The sequence below is a fragment of the Schistocerca cancellata genome, chromosome 11 (genome assembly GCF_023864275.1).
Source record: "Schistocerca cancellata isolate TAMUIC-IGC-003103 chromosome 11, iqSchCanc2.1, whole genome shotgun sequence".
In the NCBI taxonomy this organism is placed as follows: domain Eukaryota; kingdom Metazoa; phylum Arthropoda; class Insecta; order Orthoptera; family Acrididae; genus Schistocerca; species Schistocerca cancellata.
In genome coordinates, this window is record NC_064636.1 from 167,227,250 (window position 1) to 167,248,686 (window position 21,437).

The following is a 21,437-nucleotide window of genomic DNA, read 5'->3' on the forward strand; positions in this document are numbered from 1 at the left end:
CAAAAACAATGTATCATATACGTACGTATTGGCCAGATTATAAATGTGAAGGGAGACACAAAGCCAGAAATCTATCGACACGTCAAGCTTGGCTGGCAAGCATTTGGGAAGAATTCAACAGTATTCAGATCAAAAATGCCAGTAAATTTGAAGAAAGCAGTATTCGATCGATGCATTCTTCCTGTGATGACGTACGGCTGCGAGACGTGGACACTCAACTCATTCACAAAAGGGAAACTTAGGACAGCACAGACAGCCATGGAGAGATCAATGCTGGGCTATAGAAGAAAGGATAGGAAAAGGGCAGATGACATCCGATCTGTGACGAAGGTTAACGACATCTTAGAGACAGTAGGTTCCTCGAAATGGCAGTGAGCTGGCCACGTCACAACAAGAAAAGACGACAGATGGACGAAGCTAGTACTGGAGTGTAGTCCGACAGAGCACCGGAGGCCTAGAGGAAGACCACCAGACAGATGGGACAAAAACACCGAGAAGGTCGCTGGTAACACCTGGCAGAGAACTGCCCACGACCGTCCCACTTGGAGAAGACTGCTGAAAGCCTACCTGAATCCACAACTCGAAGAGGCCACATCATTTAATGATTGAATTGGCTGATGATGATGATGATGATGATGATGATGATGATGATGATGATGACGACGACGACGACGACGACGACGACGACGACTCTTGTTTTGCCATCAGCATGCATTGAAAAGTTGCTTCACTATTCTTAACACCATAAATACACTCTAAGGCACAAAAAGTAATGCACCACGAAGGAATCATCTGAATGGGACGGAAATTGGTAGATGTGATGTACATGTACACACAAACAAAAGATTACTATTTCAAAAAAATTGGATGATTCATTGAAGAGAATTAGCTTCACAAATTGAGTCAATAATGCATTGGTCCACCTCTGGCCTTTATGCAAGCAGGTATTCAGCTGACATTGATTGATAGGGGTAGTGGATGTTGTCTTCAGCCATACCATGTCAAATTCTGCCCAACTGACATGTTACACAGTCAAAAACCTAAGATGTTTGGAAGGCCTGACCATAATGCTCCAAACTGGGGAGAGATTCGGCAACCTTGCTGGGAAAGGTAGCGTATGGCAAGTACAAAGATGAGCAGTAGAAAGCCTTGCCATTTTTAGGCAGGCATTATCTTGCTGATGTATTTTCAGGGTGGATTGCCAGTAAGGGCAACAAAACAGGGCGTATACTATCATCGATGTACTGGTGTGCTGTAAGGGAGCTCCTGATGACAATCAAAGGGGTCCTGCTAGGAAGAGAAATGGCACCGCAGAATCCCATTTTGAACTGAGATGTATGACTGGCCAAGATGTATGGAGAGACCCTGATTAGTGGTGGAATACCAGCATAACTGTTGCCCACCACATGGCCTGACAACCAGAAATGACGATCCGAGACGCTACTTCTGTGTAATTCCATATACGAGGGTCACTCCAAAAGAAATGCACACTTTTTTTTTTTAATCCATCTTTTATTCTACATGTTTAAAGTTTTACAGTGTGTAGATACATCCTTTAGGAACAATATTTTCATTTCTCCACATACTTTCCATCCCTCTCAACAGCCTTACGCCATCTCGGAACCAGCACCTGTATACCTGCACGGTAAAATTCTGGTCCCACCTGTTGGAGCCACTGTTTGGCAGTGTGCACGAGGGAGTCATCATCTTCAAACCTTGTTCCACAAAGAAAGTACTTCAGTTTCCCAAAGAGATGATAGTCACATGGGGCCAGGTCAGGACTGTAAGGCGGGTGTTTCAGTGTTGTCCATCCTAGTTTTTGATCGCTTCCACAGTTTTTTGACTGACATGTGGACGTGCATTGTCGTGCAACAGCAAAAGATCCTGCTTTTGCCGATGTGGTCGAACACGACTCAGTCGAGCTCGAAGTTTCTTCAGTGTCACACATGCATCAGAATTTATGGTGGTTCCCCTCGGCACGATGTCCACAAGCAAGAGTCCTTCGGAATCGAAAAACACCGTAGCCGTAACTTTTCCAGCAGAGGGTGTGGTTTTGAATTTTTTTTTTCTTGGGTAAATTTGCACGATGCCACTCCATTGATTGCCTCTTCGTCTCTGGTGAAAAATGACGGAGCCATGTTTCATCAACTGTCACAGTTCTTCCAAGAAATTCATCTCCACCATTCTCGTACTGTTCCAAAAGTTCACTGCATACCGTTTTTCTTGTTTCTTTGTGAGCCACTGTCAACATCCTGGGAACCCACGTAGTACAAACCTTTTTAATGCCAATACTTTCAGTATTCTGCAAACATTTCCTTTCCCTATCGCAAACATAGCATGACAATTTGTTCACTGTGATGCGTCTGTCAGCAGTCACCAATTCGTTAGCTCTCTGCACACTGTCTGGAGCGTGTGCAGTACGAGGCCTGCCGCCGCAAGAACAATCCTCGATATTGCCGTGCCCACTTTCATCATGTAACCTGCTTGCCCACTAACTGTAATGCGATCGACAGCAGCATCTCCATAAACCTTTTCCAACCTCTTGTGGATGTTTCCAACTGTCTCGTTTTCACAGCACAGGAATTCTATGACAGCATGTTGCTTCTGACGAACGTCAAGTGTAGCAGCCATCTTGAAGACATGCTGTGGCGGCGCCACTCACGGGAACAGGTTGAACTAAGTTTGAAAACAAGCGGGAAGGATGTATCTACACACTGTAACACACATGCAGAATGAAAACTGTATTTTTACAAAAATAGTGTGCATTTCTTTTGGAGTGACCCTCATATTTATAGGAAAAACTAGTAATGTTACTTGCCTAATTATATTATTAAAGAAATCTGATGATGCATAAAAGTTTATTAAAAAGAGAATAGTTACTTATGAGCCATTGAGGAACCCTAGGATTATCTCTAAAAAATTACAGAAAAGCATTCTCTAGGAACAGAGAGTCATCTATAACATAAGATACATACATCAAATAAGAGACATCTGCTTTATTCTTGCTACCATATCATAAACCTGGAAAAAGTAAAAAATCTCTAGTTCCCACACATCTATAAATCTACCAAGGACTTGTCTCTTTCCATTGGTGGAATAACAATGTCAAGCAGCTGGTCATAGTGTTTTGGATCATTTGCAAGAAACATTGCACAGGGTATAGCACAGCATACATTGTACCAATATTATGAATATTCTCTCCTATTCCATTCATGTATTGAGTGAGGGGACACTGTCTGTCACTGTATGCACCAAAATCTCTTCCATTTTTTTCTTATGATTCGTGTGAGATATTCATTGATGGCAGATTCTCTAAATTTATGCCACAGTGTTATGCAAGAACTATGGATTATCTCGTCCAATGATTTGCATTCCCCCAGACATTTGCTACACATCTGTATGAGCTACACCAAACTGCACATCCTAGCTGCACATCACTGAATTCGTTTGATGTTTACTGTTGTGTTTACTTGGTAAGAACTTCCAACATTGGAACAAAACTCTAGAATTTTTTTACTGTGTCTGATTACTGCAGCAGAATGCTTCCAACAAATGGAAAGCCTTGCCTAACATTGGTTTTGTGTGATCATCCCATTTCATAATATTTCTTACTAGTACTTCTAAATATATATACAATTTAACGTGAACTCGAATTTGACCAGTTATCTTGGACTCTGGTACAATTTGGCTGTCTCTCTTTGTTATAAGCATTACCTTATATTTACCCAAATTTAAAGTATGCTGCAGTTCATTACACCACTGAGTTTTGTCCGAATCTTTCTGCATTTCCTCATTATCAACCAATGCTTCTGACACTGTCTGAAAAATCATGTATGTATACTGAAAATACACTGAAGAGCCAAAGAAACTGGTACACCTAACATCGTGTAGGGCCCCCGCGAGCACGCAGAAGTGTCACAACACGATGTGGCACGGACTCGACTAATGTCTGATGTAGTGCTGGAAGGAACTGACACCATGAACCCTGCAGGGCTGTCCAGAAATCCGTAAGAGTATGAGGGGGTAGAGCTCTCTTCTGAATAGCACTTTGCAAGGCATACCACATACACTCAATAATATTCATGTCTGTGGAGTTTGGTGGCCATCAGAAGTGTTTAAATTCATAACTGTGTTCCTGGATTAAATTCAGAAGTGTGTTCCTGGAGCCACACTGTAGCAATTCTGGATGGGTAGGGTGCCTCATTGTCCTGCTAAAATTGCCAAGTCTGTCTGAATGCACAATGGACATGAACGGATGCAGATGATCAGACAAGATGCTTACATATGTGTCACCTGTCGGAGTCATATCTAGAAGTATCAGGGGTCCGATATCACTCCAACTGCACATGCCCCACATCATTACAAAGCCTTCACCAGCTTTAATGATCCCCTGCTCACATCCAGAGTCCATGGATTCAAGAGGTTGTCTCCATACCCATACGCGTCCACCCGCTCAATACAATTTGAAACAAGACTAGTCCGACCAGGCAATATGTTTCCAGTCATCAACAGTCCAATATCGGTGTCCACAGGCCGAGGCGAGCTGTAAAGCTTTCTGTCATGCAGTCATCAGGGGTACACAAGTGGACCTTTGGCTCTGATAGCCCATATCGATGATGTTTCGTTGAATGGTTTGCACGCTGACACTTGTTTATGGCCTAGCATTGAAATCTGCAGAAATTTGTGGCAGGGTTGCACTTCTGTCACGTTGAACGATTCTCTTCAGTCATCGTCGGTCCCATTCTTGGTGGATCCATTTCCAGCCGCACCAATGTCAGAGATTTGACGTTTTACCAGTTTCATGATATTCACGATACATTCATGAAATGGTTGTACTGGAAAATGCCCGCTTCATCGCTTCCTCGGAGATGCTGTGTCCCACAGCTCGTGCGCCAGCTATAACACAATGTTCAGAATCATTTAAATCTTGATAACCTGCCATTGTAGCAGCAGTAACCAATCTAACAACTGCTCCAGACATTTGTTACCTAATATAGGCATTGCCAAGCGCAGCACCATATTCTGGCAGTTCAAACATCTCTGCATTTGAATATGCATGCCTATACCAGTATCTTTGTCACTTCAGTGTATTACGGGTACTATTATACAACCTTGGAGTGCACACAATGTTACTTTAGTTTCTGTGGGACGTTTGCCATCCAGCATAACAAACTGGGTTCTATAGATCATATAGTGCAGGGGCAGACAATATTTCGGGTCACGGGTCATTCCTGGGACCAAGTGCCGAAGTATTCAGCCTGCCTTCACATTACCCCCACCACCACGCTGCACTATTTGAGTGTGATGACGGGGAAGAGCAGAAAAGAGTCAATGCACCCCATTTAAATGGCAGTATATCCATACCGCATATGACTTGATTTTATACTTCACATTTCTCAACAACACAGATCACAAGCAAAATAAGGTTTCAGTATTCATTAATTATTTTTAACCTTGCTGAAGAGACATTATAATTTTTATCTGGTACAAATTGTCAGCATACGAACAGATGCAGACAATTTCACACACAGGTTGCCATGTAATTGTGACCTGCATAGTTTCATAAGTGAAAAAAGGTCTTTCACACAAATATGCCAATTTACTTATTTAGTACTTACTTATGTACTTTTGCAACCTCATTATGGAGATTTGGAAAATCTACCCAAGGAAAGCTACACAGACATCATGGACAGTTTTAATGTAAAAATATTTGTAATTAAAACTGGAATTACCTTGCAGGTTAATCAGTTACCTCTACACATGCACAGGCGTGCTTTCTACTGGAACAGCAAACAGTCTCGAAAACAGCTCAAAAACAGGTGGAAGGTTGACAGTGTGCTCAAAACCTACACAAAACTGTCATCATAATTCTTGCAAGGCCACAATGAGTTCTTCAAACCTTGTGCTTTCTTTAACACCAATGAGCATAGGGAACTGGATTGTCTTTGTCAGATTTCCTTTTTAAATGCATCTCCATCAAATCAGAAAGAAGTTACCCAGCAGCATTTTACTGTATGTAGTAGGCAGTCAAATTCATTTAAAATGCGAACTCTCCAATCCATTCCGGATGTTCTAATATTCGTTCCTAAACTCCTTTTTCCTCTACAAATTCAATTGTAGTGAGGTTTAGATCGAAAAATTGTTCCAGGCATGCCACTCGACTTAACCGATGTACTTTTCACTAATATATATGAAGTCTCCATATCGTTTGTTGATTTCCACTGAAAACTGTTGCAACTGAAAATAGAATAAAGGGTGTGACTTCAGAAATTTTACTATTCGCATCATGAATTTCCTCAAGTGCTCCATGCCTGCAAATTTAGCACAGAACAATGAACCCAGACTGTCAATCGTAATTTTTTTGATCTTTCATTGTCATGTGAAAGTCTAAATTCTTTCTGGGTGCTACTGCAATCTTGTTTCGTAGCAAATAAGTACTTATGCGAATTGAGAATTCTCATCCCCACTCATTTTAAAGGATCGTGAAGGCAGACTGCTAGACTGTCTCTTTTTGCACAAACGAGAACTGGATATGCCAATGTCCTCCATACCATTAACAAATAGTGAACGGTAAACAGCACCGACACCACGATTCTGTCAAACTCGGAGAATTGTGCCGACTGCAAAATGCCACACTGCAATGTTAAATAAAATGTTACACAGTTGTCAGTACTTCTGAGAAGGACCGGGCAAAGTCGAGTGACAGCCCGGAACTCGGCCCACCCACGGTCTGCATGCGCTGCACACGTGAAGTTCGACACACCGTGGCCAGCCCGGATATAGCGTGTCTGTGAAGGCACTCAGTATTGTGTTAAGATCGTAGAGCACAATTTAAATAAATCACCCGTCGGTCTTTACAACAGCAGATTATGATGCGGTTTCTGGAAAATACCGCTTATGATATGGTGGAGGCTGGTTTAACCACAGATGTTCTTGTTCCCCAGACCACACAGGATGGCCTCTGTGGGTGGGGAAACAAAGGCGGGAGCTGGCAGTTTCACACTGACAAGGGAACCTCCCCATCGCACCCCCCTGCAGATTTAGTTATAAGGTGGCACAGTGGATAGGCCTTGAAAAATTGAACACAGATCAATTGAGAAAACAGGAAGAAGTTGTTTGGAACTACGAAAAAAATAAGCAAAATATAAAAACTGAGTAGTCCGTGTGTAAGATAGGCAACATCAAGGATAATGTGAGCTCAGGAGCGCTGTGGTCCCGTGGTTAGCGTGAGCAGCTGCAGAACGAGTGGTCCTTGGCTCAAGTCTTCCCTCGAGTGAAAAAATTACTTTCTTAATTGTCGCAAAGTTATGATCTGTCCGTTCATTCATTGATGTCTCTGTTCACTGTAATAAGTTTAGTGTCCGTCTCTTGCAACCGCACCGCAAAACCGTCCGATTAGTAGACGGAAGGATGTGCCTCTCCAATGGGAACCAAAAACATTTGATCGCAAGGTCATAGGTCAACCGATTCCTCCACAGGAAAACACATCCGATATATTCTATACGACACTGGTGACGGCATGTGCGTCACATGACAGGAATATGTTGTCGACCCACCTAACTTGTACATTTGGCGAATGGGTAAAAAGATTCTTCTACCTTGCCCGATTTAGGTTTTCTTGTGGATGTGATAATCACTCCCAAAAAAGTGATGAAAACATAAGACTTTGTGTGCTGTAGTCGACTGACGTCGTGTGTTTCGATGTTTGTTTAGGTGTAGCTCCCCCATACTACGGCGCAGTTACCTCGCATCGGACAAACAGATAATAATTGTCTGAAAATAAAAAATTAAACTTTTCACTCGAGGGAAGACTTGAACCAAAGACCTCTCGTTCCGCAGCTGCTAACGCTAACCACGGGACCACGGCGCTCCTCAGCTTACACTTTCCTTGATGTTGCCTATCTTGTGCATGGACTACTCAGTTTGTATATTTTGCTTATTTTTTCATAGTTCCACACAACTTCTTCCTGTTTTCACGATTGACCTGTGTTCAGTTTTTCAAGGCCTATCCACTGTGCAACTTATAACTAAATCTGCGGGGGGTGTGATGGGGAGGTTCCCTTGTGAGATAGCTCAGCCAACAAAAACACAGCCCATAAAAAAAAATGAAGATTCCAGTTCAGCTCCCAGCCTCACGCAAAGGTTGAAGAATTCCTTTGTGTCATGTTAAGGAATGCCTTAATTGAGTAACACACTTGCTGAACAATGTTATTGCATTTATTCTTCCAAAAATCTCACATCAAAAATAGTGTATTCTGTTTAGAAATGAAAGTTGCCCTCAGACTGAGGTGGGGCAGGAAGCCCGACCAGACGGCGGCAGCAGAGTCCTCACTGGTCCAGGTGTGCGTACAGCCGCCTCAGCTTCTCGCGCCTGTTCCTCTTCTCCTTGTGGTTCTTCCAGGGCTTTGCGGGAGCACCACTGGTGCCCTCACTGGAAGCACACAAACGACACTGCACAACAACACACAAACCTCATTAACTGACACGATTTATCTTCAGCAATGTCCCGTTTGGGCATCCCCATTAACCTGTATACAACTAGACTTATTACTAACAAGTACAGATGGAACTGAAGTAATCCTATGGCAAACAAATGAACAATTTGAGTAAATACTCGAGCAGTGGTTGGAAAGGGAGTGAGACAGGGTTGTAGCCTCCCCCCGACGTTATTCTATCTGTATATTGAGCAAGCAGTGAAGGAAACAAAAGAAAAATTTGGAGTAGGTATTAAAATCCATGGAGAAGAAATAAAAACTTTGAGGTTCACCCATGACATTGTAATTCTGTCAGAGACAGCAAAGGACTTGGAAGAGCAGTTGAACGGAATGGACAGTGTCTTGAAAGCAGGATATAACTTGAACACCAATAAAAGCAAAACAAGGATAATGTAATGTGGTCGAATTAAGTCGGGTGATGCTGAGGGAATTAGATTAGGAAATGAGACACTTAAAGTAGTAAAGGAGTTTTGCTATTTGGGGACAAAAATAACTGATGATGGTCGAAGTAGAGAGGATATAAAATGTAGACTGGCAATGGCAAGGAAAGCGTTTCTGAAGAAGAAAAATTTGTTAACATCGGGTATAGATTTAAGTGTCAGGATGTCGTTTCTGAAAGTATTTGTATGGGGTGTAGCCGTGTATGGAAGTGAAACATGGACGATAAATAGTTTGGACGAGAAGAGAATAGAAGCTTTTGAAATGTGGTGCTACAGAAGAATGCTGAAGATTAGATGGGTAGATCACATAACTAATGAGCAGGTATTGAACAGGATTGGGGAGAAGAGAAATTTGTGGCACAACTTGACTAGAATAAGGGATTGGTTGGTAGGACATGTTCTGAGGCATCAGGAGATCAATTTAGTATTGGAGGGCAGTGTGGAGGGTGAAAATCATAGAGGGAGATCAAGAGATGAATACACTAAGCATATTCAGAAGGATGTAGGTTGCAGTAGTTACTCGGAGATGAAGAAGCTTGCACAGGATAGAGTAGCATGGAGAGCTGCATCAAACCAGTCTCAGGACTGAAGACCACAACAACAACAACTGCTTTTCCACATACATAAGTAATTACCTCACTAATTAATTAATTAATTTGTATGTTTATTCATCATGTTTCTTATATCCAACCCAGAAGGATACAGATTGAGTCAAGGTATAACTTACACCGACAATCACTGAAAGAAACTGTACATTGAACACTGTATTTCTACCAACTTTGGCAAGAACTGCTCTAAGTGTTTACATGTTAAGCTTTACACGTCAATCCATCTTACTGTGATCCCACCCTGGGGCTCCAACCGAGCAGCCAAAAAGCTGTGGTGTCCCTTTTTCGATGTTTAAGAATAATGCGTGTGAAGTGTGTATAAAAATATTGAATACGACCAAACAGACCAGACTGAAAGTCAATTGTGAAAAAAATATAAAATTATTTACAAAAAATATAACATCGATACTATGGTAGGGAAAGACGACAAACAATATCGCAGTAGAGAATAGGGTGAAATAAAACATTTATATCTTTGTATAACTATAGAAGATGGAAAAGATAAGTTATTACTCGCTCTTCTGTTGTTTCTGATTCTCATGTTACTATTGTTAGATAGATATTGTGTGTAGCATTGAACCCTAGCCGATGTTCCTTTTCTTCTTTCGACTAGGCATTAAAAAAGGTGTGTATCAGGTTATTGATCGAAATATATGTGTAAAAGTGAGTTCATTGTATTATTTCAAGAACATGCCAGCCACTAATTGCAATGTTTTAATTGAAAAGAGAGAATAATTAGTATTTTTCAGCTACCAAGAAGACGAAAGCAGTGATCGCTGACTTGCAACAATTGGCCACCATTAAGCGGCGGACTTAATATTAACTTTTCTTACAGCTTTCCAGAAGAGCAGAAGTGATAAAATCATTTTAAAAAATTATTTAATTTAAATCTCAAAAGTTCCACGAGCTAATTTTGGGAGAGTTCAAATACATTCAGAGATACCATTTGTCGTAGACCTGTGAACTTTCACCTCGACTGTATTCAGATGAAAACCAGTTATGATAATCTTGTAGGAGCGTGGCACTCATTTAAATTGACAACAAACATCTATTTTGGTCTCCTATAAGATACTCTGCTCCTAACAGTCTCACCTACGTAAAGAAAATAATTAATGCTAACCTCTTATCTTACGTAGTACCAAAAAGCATAAAACCAATATAGAATATTTAAAAGAGAACCGTTAGAAATCCCACGAACTGTGAATAATCGACAGTAAAGTTAGTAACAGAAATCGAGACACATTTCAGGAGTGGGTTTAAAATTCATTGTGAAGAATATCACCAAAAAAATTCACTGATGACACTGCTATCTTCAGTGAATGTGAAGAAGAACAGCACGATATGTTGCATGTAACAAAAAATCTAATGAATGAACACTAGGCACTGAGAATAAACCAAAGAAAGGTAAAATTAATAAGGGGTAGGAGAAACCATGTTGCAATATGTAAAATACATTGTTATAAAAACGAGGTTACCAGTGGAGTTAACTTGAAAATTGGGGACAAAGTGCACGAAATCAGCTACCTTGCAAGCAAAATAATTTGTGACGGGCAAAGCAATCGAGAACAACAAGGAGACAAGCACCGGCAGAGAACACATTTCTTACCAGAAGAGATCTCCTAGTGTCCAACACCGGCCTTAATCTGAGGGAAAAATTGCTAAGGATGTACATCTGGAGCACAGCATTATACGAAAGTAAATCAGAGACAGCGGGAATACGGGAAGAGAGGACAGTCGAAGCATTTCGGATGTGGTGCTCTAGGAGGATGTTGAAAATTACCTGGATTTACAGGATAAGAAATGAGGTGGTTTTCAGCAGAATCAGAGGGGTGGATGATAGTACACGTTACAAGACACCAGGGGATAGCTCCTGCAGTACTAGACGGACCTGTAGAGAGTAAAAATTGTACGGAAAGACAGGGATTGGAACATGCCTCACAAACACAATTATAATACAGATAACACTAATAGCGAAAGTAATAGCTTAGATTGTTTTTTCATATCACCCTCTTCATCCCCATTCCTATGGGTGTCTAAACTCAACAGTAGATTGGATTTTCCCACATAATAGTCATTGTAGGGAGACCGGTAATTGACAGTACAAATGCAGCATCTCCTTCAAATTATAATATAAAAGAATACACAGAATACTCGCTACTGAGTACAGATTTTCACAAATGTTTGATTTATTAAAAATACAGTGCACTGGAATCCTTACTCAGTTACAAACAACAAAAAATGGCTCTGAGCACTATGGGACTCAATTTCTGAGGTCATCAGTCCCCTAGAACTTAGAACTACTTAAACCTAACTAACCTAAGGACATCACACACATCCACGCCCGAGGCAGAATTCGAACCTGCGACCGTAGCGGCCGCGCGGTTCCAGACTGCAGGGCCTAGAACCGCTCGGCCACACTGGCCAGCTACAAAGAACAAAAACAATCTTCTTAATTTTACACTTTCCTATCAGATGTGCACTACATCTGAAACTTCGTCACTCACAAGTAACCATTTCTGTTTTCTAACATTAATGTAATTTGAGATGATACAGTTGGGGAGGGGGAGTGCATTTCTCATAAGAAAAGAAATCCCACACAAAATCCTAAATACAATCGGCAAGCAGTATCATTCCGAGCTGCAATAACTACTATAAACATACATTAAACAATGGAAATTCCAGGTTGGAATATCAACAATGCAGGAAAAGACAGATTGCCGTCTTTATGGTATGTAGCAATCTATAAACATTCATTAACATTAGATAGACAATGTCAATGGATCACAGCAGATGGAGCGAGATCCAGAAAAGTAAGGATGTCACTGCTGAATACGGCAGCTTATACTGTAAGCACCATTCATCACCCACACCATTACATCACTGATGCCCCATCGTGCATGAGCTATGCTACATTGATTGGATTAGTTGAACTTATAAGAAAAATAGATACAGAATCAAATACAAAATTACATACATAAAATTTTTGTGCGTCTCATCCTATTATAATTAACATAAGTAAAAGAAACAGAATGACAGGCATGCCGTAATCACTATTGTGTGCAGGTTGCCCCCTGCGGGCATTTGTATTTGCTGCAGCGAGTACATACAAATGCCCTCATGGGGCAGCCTGCACACAATAGCGATTACAGCATGCCTGTCATTCTGTTCCTTTTACTTACATTAATTACAATAGGATTATACATGTAAAAATTTTATGTTTGTGAATTTGCATTTATTTCTTTATCTATTTTTTTTATAAATTAGACAAAACCAATCAAGGTAGCGTAGCTCATGCACGATTGGGCATCAATGATGTAATGGTGTAGGCAACGATCGAAGCTTACAGTATGAAATCTCATTTACAGCTCCCTCATTCGGCAGTGACATCCTTACTTTTACGGATCTCACTCCGTATGCTGCCACCAGCAGCCACAATGGGTATAACATCATGCTTTTTATTTATTGTAGGTTATGTTCTTGATGTTGTTTAGCCATATTTTCATCCCCCTATACTGAATATGTGTTATTACGGTATTGTAGTGGGGAAAAGCCTGAAGATGGTCTCAGGAAAGGGCCAAAACCGGTTACCAACGAATAAAAATCTAAAAATGCAACTGACACTGTTCTTATTGGATTTTTAACAGAATCCGGCAGATAGAATTACATGGTATTAAATTGACAAGATATTCCCAGTTCAATGTCACAAAAATTGAGGGAAAGATAAGATCAACTTTCTCGACCAGAATATTAGTTGCAATAGAAAATAAACTAAATGAGTTGTTAACCCTCAAGTAGGCACGCCAATTTTCAAAACAAGAGCTGGAGCGTGGTGTACGATTTCAATAATATAGTTAAAGTAGGATGGAATTAAGTGCAAAGTTTACGCAGATTGTGTATCATGATCTGGAGAGGTATCTGCTTAGTAAGCAGATTAAGGAAAGAAAAGTGTGGTTTAACAATGAAATTCAGAAAATGCTGAGGAAGCAAAGCCTGTTGCACTCTTGGCTGAAAAGAAGAGGATGCGCAAATGACGATGGGCAAAGATTGGTAGAGATTTTTGGGTCTGTGAAAAGATCTATGCACCAAGCATACAAGAACCCATGAAAATTCTTGTCTTTAAAATCAGTAAGCGAGTCTAAGGCTTCCGTCCAGTCACTCTTTGAACAGTCTGGTGTGATGGTTGAAGATAGCAAAACAAAAGCCCAAGTCTTAAATTCTGTGTGTAAGAAATCGTTCACGTGGAGAACCGTACAAACGTACCGTCATTTCACCATCAGACAGACTCCTGTATGGGTGACATAATAATAAACATCCTTGATGCAGAGAAACAACTGAAAGATTTGAAAGTAAATATGTCACCAGATCTGGATGGAACCCTAATTCAGTTTTACAAAGAATACTCGGCAGCATTGCCCCTTACTCGCTTTTACTTATTGCCAATCTCTCATCCAGTGCAACGCCCAAGCAAATGGAAAAAACTGCAGGTGACTCCTATAAATAAGAAGTGTAAGAGAACAGACCTGCAAAGTTACAGACCAACATTTTTAATGTGGATTTGCTGCAGAATTCTTGAACACATTCTGAGTTTGAATATAATATATATCCTAAAGACTGAAAAGCTTATGTCCACAAATCAGCACAGTGTTAGAAAGTATTGTTCACACGAAACTCGGCTTACCCTTTTCCTGCACGATATACTGTGAACTATGGATGAAGGGCAACAGACAGATTCCATGTTTCTAGATTTCCAAAAAGCACTTATCACAGTGCCTCACTATATACCAGTAATGCAGGTACGAGGATAAGGAATAGGTTTCAGGTACACGAGTGGCTCAAATACTTCTTAAGTAATAGAACCTAGTAAGATGTCCTCGAAAGTAAGTGTTCGTCAGAGATAAGATTATCGTCAGGTGTACCCCAGGGAAGTGCGACAGGACCGCTGTTGTGGCAGACAGGGTGGGCAACAATCTGCAGTTGTTTGCTGATGATGCCACAGTGTACAATATGGTGTCAAAGTTGAGTGACTGTAGGGAGATACGAGATGACTTAGACAAAATTTCCAGTTGATGTGATGACTGAGCTTAGCACTAAATGTAGAAAAATGTAAGTTATGCAGATGAGTAGGAAAAACAAAACTGTAATGTTCAGATACAGCATTAGTAGTGTTCTGCTCAATACAGTCACATCGTTTAAATATCTCTGTGTAACGCCACAAAGCGATACGAAACGGAACCAGCATATGAGGATTGTTGTAGGGAAGGCGATTGGCTAACTTAGTTTTATTGGAGGAATTTTAGGAATGTGTGGTTCATCTGTAAAGGATGATGATGACGACGATGACATCTGGTGTGTGAGGTGCTCATCTGCCCGATTATCAGTGCCCTTACAAATCCCCAGCCTTTATACAGTCCAGACTCACCACTTTCACGAACGATGATGAAATGCTGTGGGCAACACAAACACCCAGTCCCTGAGCAAAGAAAATCCCCGGCCCAGCCAGGAATCGAACCTGTGACTGTGATCCACAGGCAGCAACGCTAGCCACAAGCCCACGAGCTGTGGACATCCGTAAAGGAGACCCCGTAAGGACACTAGTGCAACCTATTCTCGAATACTGCTCGAGCGTTTGGGATCTGCACCAGGTCAGATTAAAGAAAGACATCGAAGCAATCCGAGAGATGCTTTGGGGACTCAAATGGGAATTCCTGAAGGGAAGATGACATTCTTTTTGAAGAAAACTATTGACAAAATTTTGAGAACTGGCAGTGGAAGATGACTGCAGCACAATCCTTCTGTCATCAACATATTTTTTGCGTAAGGACCACAAAGATATGGGAAATTAGGGCTCGTGTGGAGGCATATAGATGGTCGTTTCTCCTTCCCTCCTTTACAAGTGGAACATGAAGGGAAATGACTAGTAGTGGGACAAGTTCCCCTCTGCCACACATCATATGGTGCCTTGGAGATTATGTATGTAGCTGTAGATGTAGATATACTTTGTACACATGTAAAGAATAGCTATCTTTATGTTACCAAGCAAAATTACAGTTTAAATAAACAACAAAAAATAAAACTCATACCAACTAAACTGCTGTTTGTTTAAACAATTCTACCATAAACTACCATAGGATCTCACTGTCACAATGTACAAGTGTTAACCCATAGCAATGACCCACACAGCCAAATTCCACCAGATTCAGCCAAATACCTATTTAATTTCTAATTGTCTCATAGACAGCTACCTCACTGTGCTGCCAAATTTTTTCTCACCTAACTCGCTGTTTATTTTATATTACTACTACTCACTTGGACATATCACAACACAACTTATCATTGCATATGACAACATAACTTATCACTGCAGTGGCTGAACCAATTAATGGCGGGTTAGGTATAGGTTCGAAATTGTAAAACAATGGAACACAACAAGAAAATGTTATTTGTTGTCGGTGCACTTCATACATAGGTGCGCCCACTCGAGGGTTAATTTGTTTGGAAGATCTCAGTAATAGGAAAGAGACTGATGTCATTTATCTGTCTGAAAACCATATAACCACAGCAACAGAAAACCTTTACCCATTATCGCCCATTGCCCTCGACTGAGAACAGTCCACTTTTCTGTCATTATTACAATGTATGCTACTCCAAAACAACATTGGGCTTTTGTTGATGTAAAATAAGCTTTGAGTCAACAATAGGTACAATTGTTATCTCTCTGCTGCAGTTATTCAGTTGAAGATTGTTAACATAAGTGGAATGTTTTTTGAGAGCCTGCAGATTATTTGTATTTTTATTTTTGTGGCTGCATCTAAGGTATGAATCACCCTCATTTTCTGGCTGTTGTTGTGATAATGTTTGGTACTTATCAGTGCAAAAGTAGTTCATTACATTTTGTGTCTCAGTACATGAAAACTTGCTGTCCTCATCTGAGGACACCAGGTGTTTTCGTGGTGTATGTTACATTTTTCAGTCTTTCCAGATTTCTTTGCCATGGCTCAGCATGTTTTTAAAACTGTTGAAGAGACAACAGAATACTTATGAAGAAATCGAAGCAGACATAGTAGCTCTACCTCCAGATGTACATGAGCAGACCAATGAGGAAAATACTGAAGATGACTTGTTAGGAAATACATATGTGAGCCAATATTGCGAGTACTACTGAAATTTTACACGAGAGAGACGACAAGACATTCATCGTGTTTCTTCTAACAGAGCCCGTGGAGAGGAAATTAAACGGTGTGATCAGGTTCCAAAATATTCATTTCCTAACTTAGGGAAGGAAGCTTCTTGTCTGTCAAATGAACTGAAAGAAAAGCTGTACAGTCTCACTCCTGTGCAGGTTTGTGAAGAATTCCTTTTGGCAGAATGTCGAGGAAACTGAAAAATACAGCAAGGAGTTTAAAAATAAAATACATTTTTCAGTTTCACCTGATGAAATTGATCTTTACTGTCTATTGTAAGTTGTCCAGTGAAAGATATTATTGGTCTGAGGATGGTGTTCTCAGTGTTTCAACAGTGAAAGATGTGATGAGCTGTAACAGGTGTCTTGAGCTGGAATCTATAATAAATTTCAATGATAAAGAAAGGCCAATGAAAACAAGAGTGACAAATCTTTCAAAAGTATTAAATTCAATATTACGCCATTAGCAGAGGCTCTGGTAAAAAATTATCAAAATTGGGGAGTCTTTCAGGAAAACCTGGCAGTTGATGAAATGATTGTGAGATACTACGTGCATCATTCTGTAAAGCAGTTTATCAGATCGAAGCCGATACACTTCGGATATAAACTTTGGACCTTATTTGGTGCTGACGACTACGCTTACAATTGCTCACTGTATTCCAGGAAGGACAAGAGTTATGACAATGCAAATCTACAACAGGGCTCCAAAGCACAAAGTGTACAACTTTGCTTCCACCATTTTTCCCCTAACATTTGAGGCTTTAATGAAACAAATTGGTACACATGTATCAGTCAAAGTATTTTCCACTGCCCATTTTTCGGGCAGTGTACAAACCCACTGTCAAAAAAATTGCTCATCTTTTGAAGAGATTCACGAATCGATCCAATTTGTGACTTCTTCACGAGATCGGAAGTGTCGGTCAGCCAGGCCATGCGCGCCACTGATCTGAACAGGTGTTAGTCAGAGGGAGCAGTGTCTGGAGAATACGACGGGTGGGGCAGGACTTCCCATTTTAATATTTCCAAGTACGTTTTGACCTCTTTTGTAAAGTGGGGTCGAGCTTTGTCAAGCTGCAAAATCACTTTATCTTACCTCTCGCTGTATTGCGGCCGTTTATCTTTTAATGCTCTGCTTAAACATTAACTGGGTCCGATAACCAGCACCTGCGATTGTTTCACTTTGTCTTAACACCTCATAGTACACGATGCTGAGCTGGTCCCACCAAATGCAGAGCACGATCTTGGAGTCACCAATATTCAGTTTGGCTATCAACGTGGAAGCACGGCCGGGATTTCCCCATGATTTTTTGTGTTTCAGGTTATCGTAATAAGCCCATTTTTTGTCTCCAGTCACAATGCGATGCAGAAATACCTTTCGTTTTTGCCTCTGAAACAATTGTTCACAAACATACGAACACCATTCAACATCTCTTGCTTTCAGTTCACACAGGACGCAAATTCCTTCTTTCTGAATCATGCCCATAGCCTTGACATGTTTTGAAATGGCTTACTGTGTCACTCCCACTAATCGTGCCAATTCTTCTCGAGTTTGACGTAAGTCTTCACTCGGCAATGTCTCCAATTCTGCATCTTCTAAAACATTCTCTCTTCCACCACTATGCCGATCTACGATGTTAAGACCACCGTTCTTAAAGCACTGAAACCACTCACGATACGTTCTTTGACTAACAGAGTTCTTACCATATGTACTTGAGAGCATTCGATGAGACTCAGCCACTGTTTTATTCACATTGAAACAAAACAGTAACACCTCCTCCAAATGACGAGAATTAGGCACATAAACTGACATTTTCAACCAAAAACAACTTTATGATGCAGACACAAATTGATTAATGTTCGAATGAGGTTAGGTTGACCGAGGTCCAAGCTAACTGCGTGACATCTGCGATCTGTTTCTTTCGACCGCTACTTACTGTTGTCGCCACCTATCGGCAAACAGTGGAAGCAAAGTTGTGCACCTTGTAGTTTTGAAAATGTCCATTACTGATGAGCTGAACAGTTACAAAGTATTTTTTGACAATTACTTTACTATTCATGACCTGCCCATCCAAAGAAGGAACTGGGATTCCGTGCAAGTGGAACTATAATAGAAAGCAGAACAAGGAAGTGCCCCTTGTCATCCGAAAATGTTATTGAGGAGGCAGGGGGGGAAGAAAGAAAGGGGATATTTTGAGTTCAGATTTAACAGAGAGAAGGAATTATGAAAACAAGTGTGTTACACTAGCAACTAATTTCAACACTGTGTTTTCTACCGTCAAAGTCCAACGTCGGAATTCATCCCAAAAAAGAAAGGGTCAGTGTCCCACAATAATGTGCATTGAATATATACAAAAATTTCATAGGAAGCATCAGTCTTCAAGGTTGGCTAATAAAGAAACACACCACTGCAGTGCATTGTAAAAAGTGGTACTGGTGCCTTTTTATGAGGATGGTAAATGTGACTGTTGTGAATACATACTTGCCTTTCAAGAGATGCAATGAAGGAAATACTCTTTCAGTGAAAGAATTCAGAAGACAGACTGAAAAAACAAACCTGAAGAAAGGTTTTGAAATGAGGTCAGCTAAGGGAAGACTTAACAAAACTCATCTCACCTTCTAGGAGTAATGTACAAGATATATGGTATTACCAAAGCTGCATATTATCCAGAAGCATGAAAAGCAAAGACAATGGCAATATGATAACTGAAAAGCAAAGCCGAGAACATATTGTGGGAAATGTAATGTTACACTCAGAATGGAATGGTTTCCCAAATATATCAGGTCTTAACAAAATTTCAGTTTTGAACAATTTCTAAGTTAAAACTTTTGTAAATGCTACTTATTGTGCAGAAATGTTATTTTGAGCTTATTATTGCCAATTTCTTTATTCCTTGTCTTTTTCCTACCAAGCAGTGTACTGACAAAACAACTGCAAAGTGCACAGCGTCCTCAAATGAGGATGGCCAAAAATTTCACATTTAGGCAACAAGTGAACAAAATTTCTTCACATTTCCCTACATTGGGTTGCCAGGACACATTTTTTTTTCCAAAAATACAGAAAATACATTAACAACAAATAAATTGGGCAGAAATGGGTTAATATAAGTGGTTATAAAATAAGCTGAATGTTCATGTAGATCAAATATGAATAAATCAGGCACTGTTACAGTAAAAAAGAATGTGAAAGTAAGTCAGTTCTGTATATATCAGCATACACAAGGATGAGCTTACGAGTTAATACTGGGTGACGTAATAGTTGTGATCATTAGAGTATCTCCACTGATTAATTGGGAAATTTTCATTAAAAATTTTGATGGATTATTGTGCTGTATGTCAAACAGAAAGAAGAAATTATTAATCAGTGATGATTTTAATGTAAATTTCTGGAATGCGTCTAACAGGAAAAGTGATCTAGAGATGATGATGATGAGAGGTAATGTATTCATATAGATTCACACGACAAGTGGAAGTTAAAGTGATTTTTTTGTTTTGTTTTCTTTTCTTTTGTTTTGCTTAAGAGCACAAAAACAACTAAGGTCATATGTGGCCATTTCAGAATGTCAGAATACTAATACAAGAAAGATGTTAAAAGTGACTAAACATTCAGCACAACAGGCAGAAAGGAAGACAGCTAAATACAAGGACTTCCTCTTAGAGAATGGTCCAGAAAATACGCTGTACAGACACCGAGGTCTGGAACTAAAGATTAAATGTCCTTCACCATACTGCTACAAATGATAAAAAGCAACACACAGTCGACAGCAAGTTAAACTGATGCATCCCTACCCTATGGTAAACATATTTTCAGATCTCTATACACTGTTGCTGACATTACATAACGTAGCTCTATGTACAGTTCAGAAACATTCAAAGAAAAGAATGAGGCTGATTAGCAACACAACAGCTAAAGAATTAAATAAACCTTGACTGGAGTGAAGTTTACAATGAGCCAAATGCTAGCTCCAAAGTTCATCACATCTTTGTGAGTCTGTAACCATTTTTAATGCGGTTTTCAAGGAAAGCTAGTTCAGTGTAATACTGGGAAGTCATTGAGGAAACCTTTCATCCCTATAGTTGTCAAAGGATCTTCAAAAAGAACAGGGAAATGTAAAAAAAATAGCCATGCCTTATAATGATCCAGAAATACTTGCATATTATAAACAGGACTGTAACATATTAAGGAATGTTGTAAAAAAGATCCAGTAGTATGCTCATCTTGGCTGAAATTGACAGAGCAGACAATAAAATAAAATCACTATGGAACAAAAAAAAAAGGGGGGGGGGGGGGGGACACAGAGAGAAACCACGGAAGATGACATAATTTCTCTTAAAGAGAATATGAGCATTATGAAGAAAATTGGTGCAAGTACCTCAGAAGATCAAGCAAAGCAGTACATCAAAGCATTAGTACACAGGACATTCAGTGAAATAAAAATTTGCTCCACATCCCCTTCTGCAATAAGGAGGATCATCATGCCTTTAAAAAATATAATTTCACATAATATGGATAATGTCTCCAGTGAGTCACTAAAAATATGTGGTCCCACAATATGTAATGGTCTTGGTCACTTTTGTAAGGTATCAAACTCGAGCATGCTGAAATATGCCACTGGTAGGCCTCCCTACAAGCAAGGCGACTCCACAGATATCAATAACAACAACCTGCAGTCATCCTTACATCATTTTCAAATTTTTTTGAAATGTTAATTACTCC

At 40.1% G+C, this 21,437-nt stretch overlaps 1 protein-coding gene across 1 annotated transcript in view; it reads right to left on the reverse strand.

Moving 5' to 3' along the window:
- Positions 1–8,199: 8,199 nt before the first annotated feature.
- LOC126108558 (large subunit GTPase 1 homolog) overlaps positions 8,200–21,437 on the reverse strand; it is a 200,194-nt gene continuing 186,956 nt past the window's right edge. Inside the window, exon 11 of the mRNA XM_049913845.1 lies at positions 8,200–8,431. Within this exon, the coding sequence (XP_049769802.1) occupies positions 8,329–8,431 (103 nt within the window). The 3' untranslated portion in view covers positions 8,200–8,328. The remainder of the gene's footprint in view (positions 8,432–21,437) is intronic.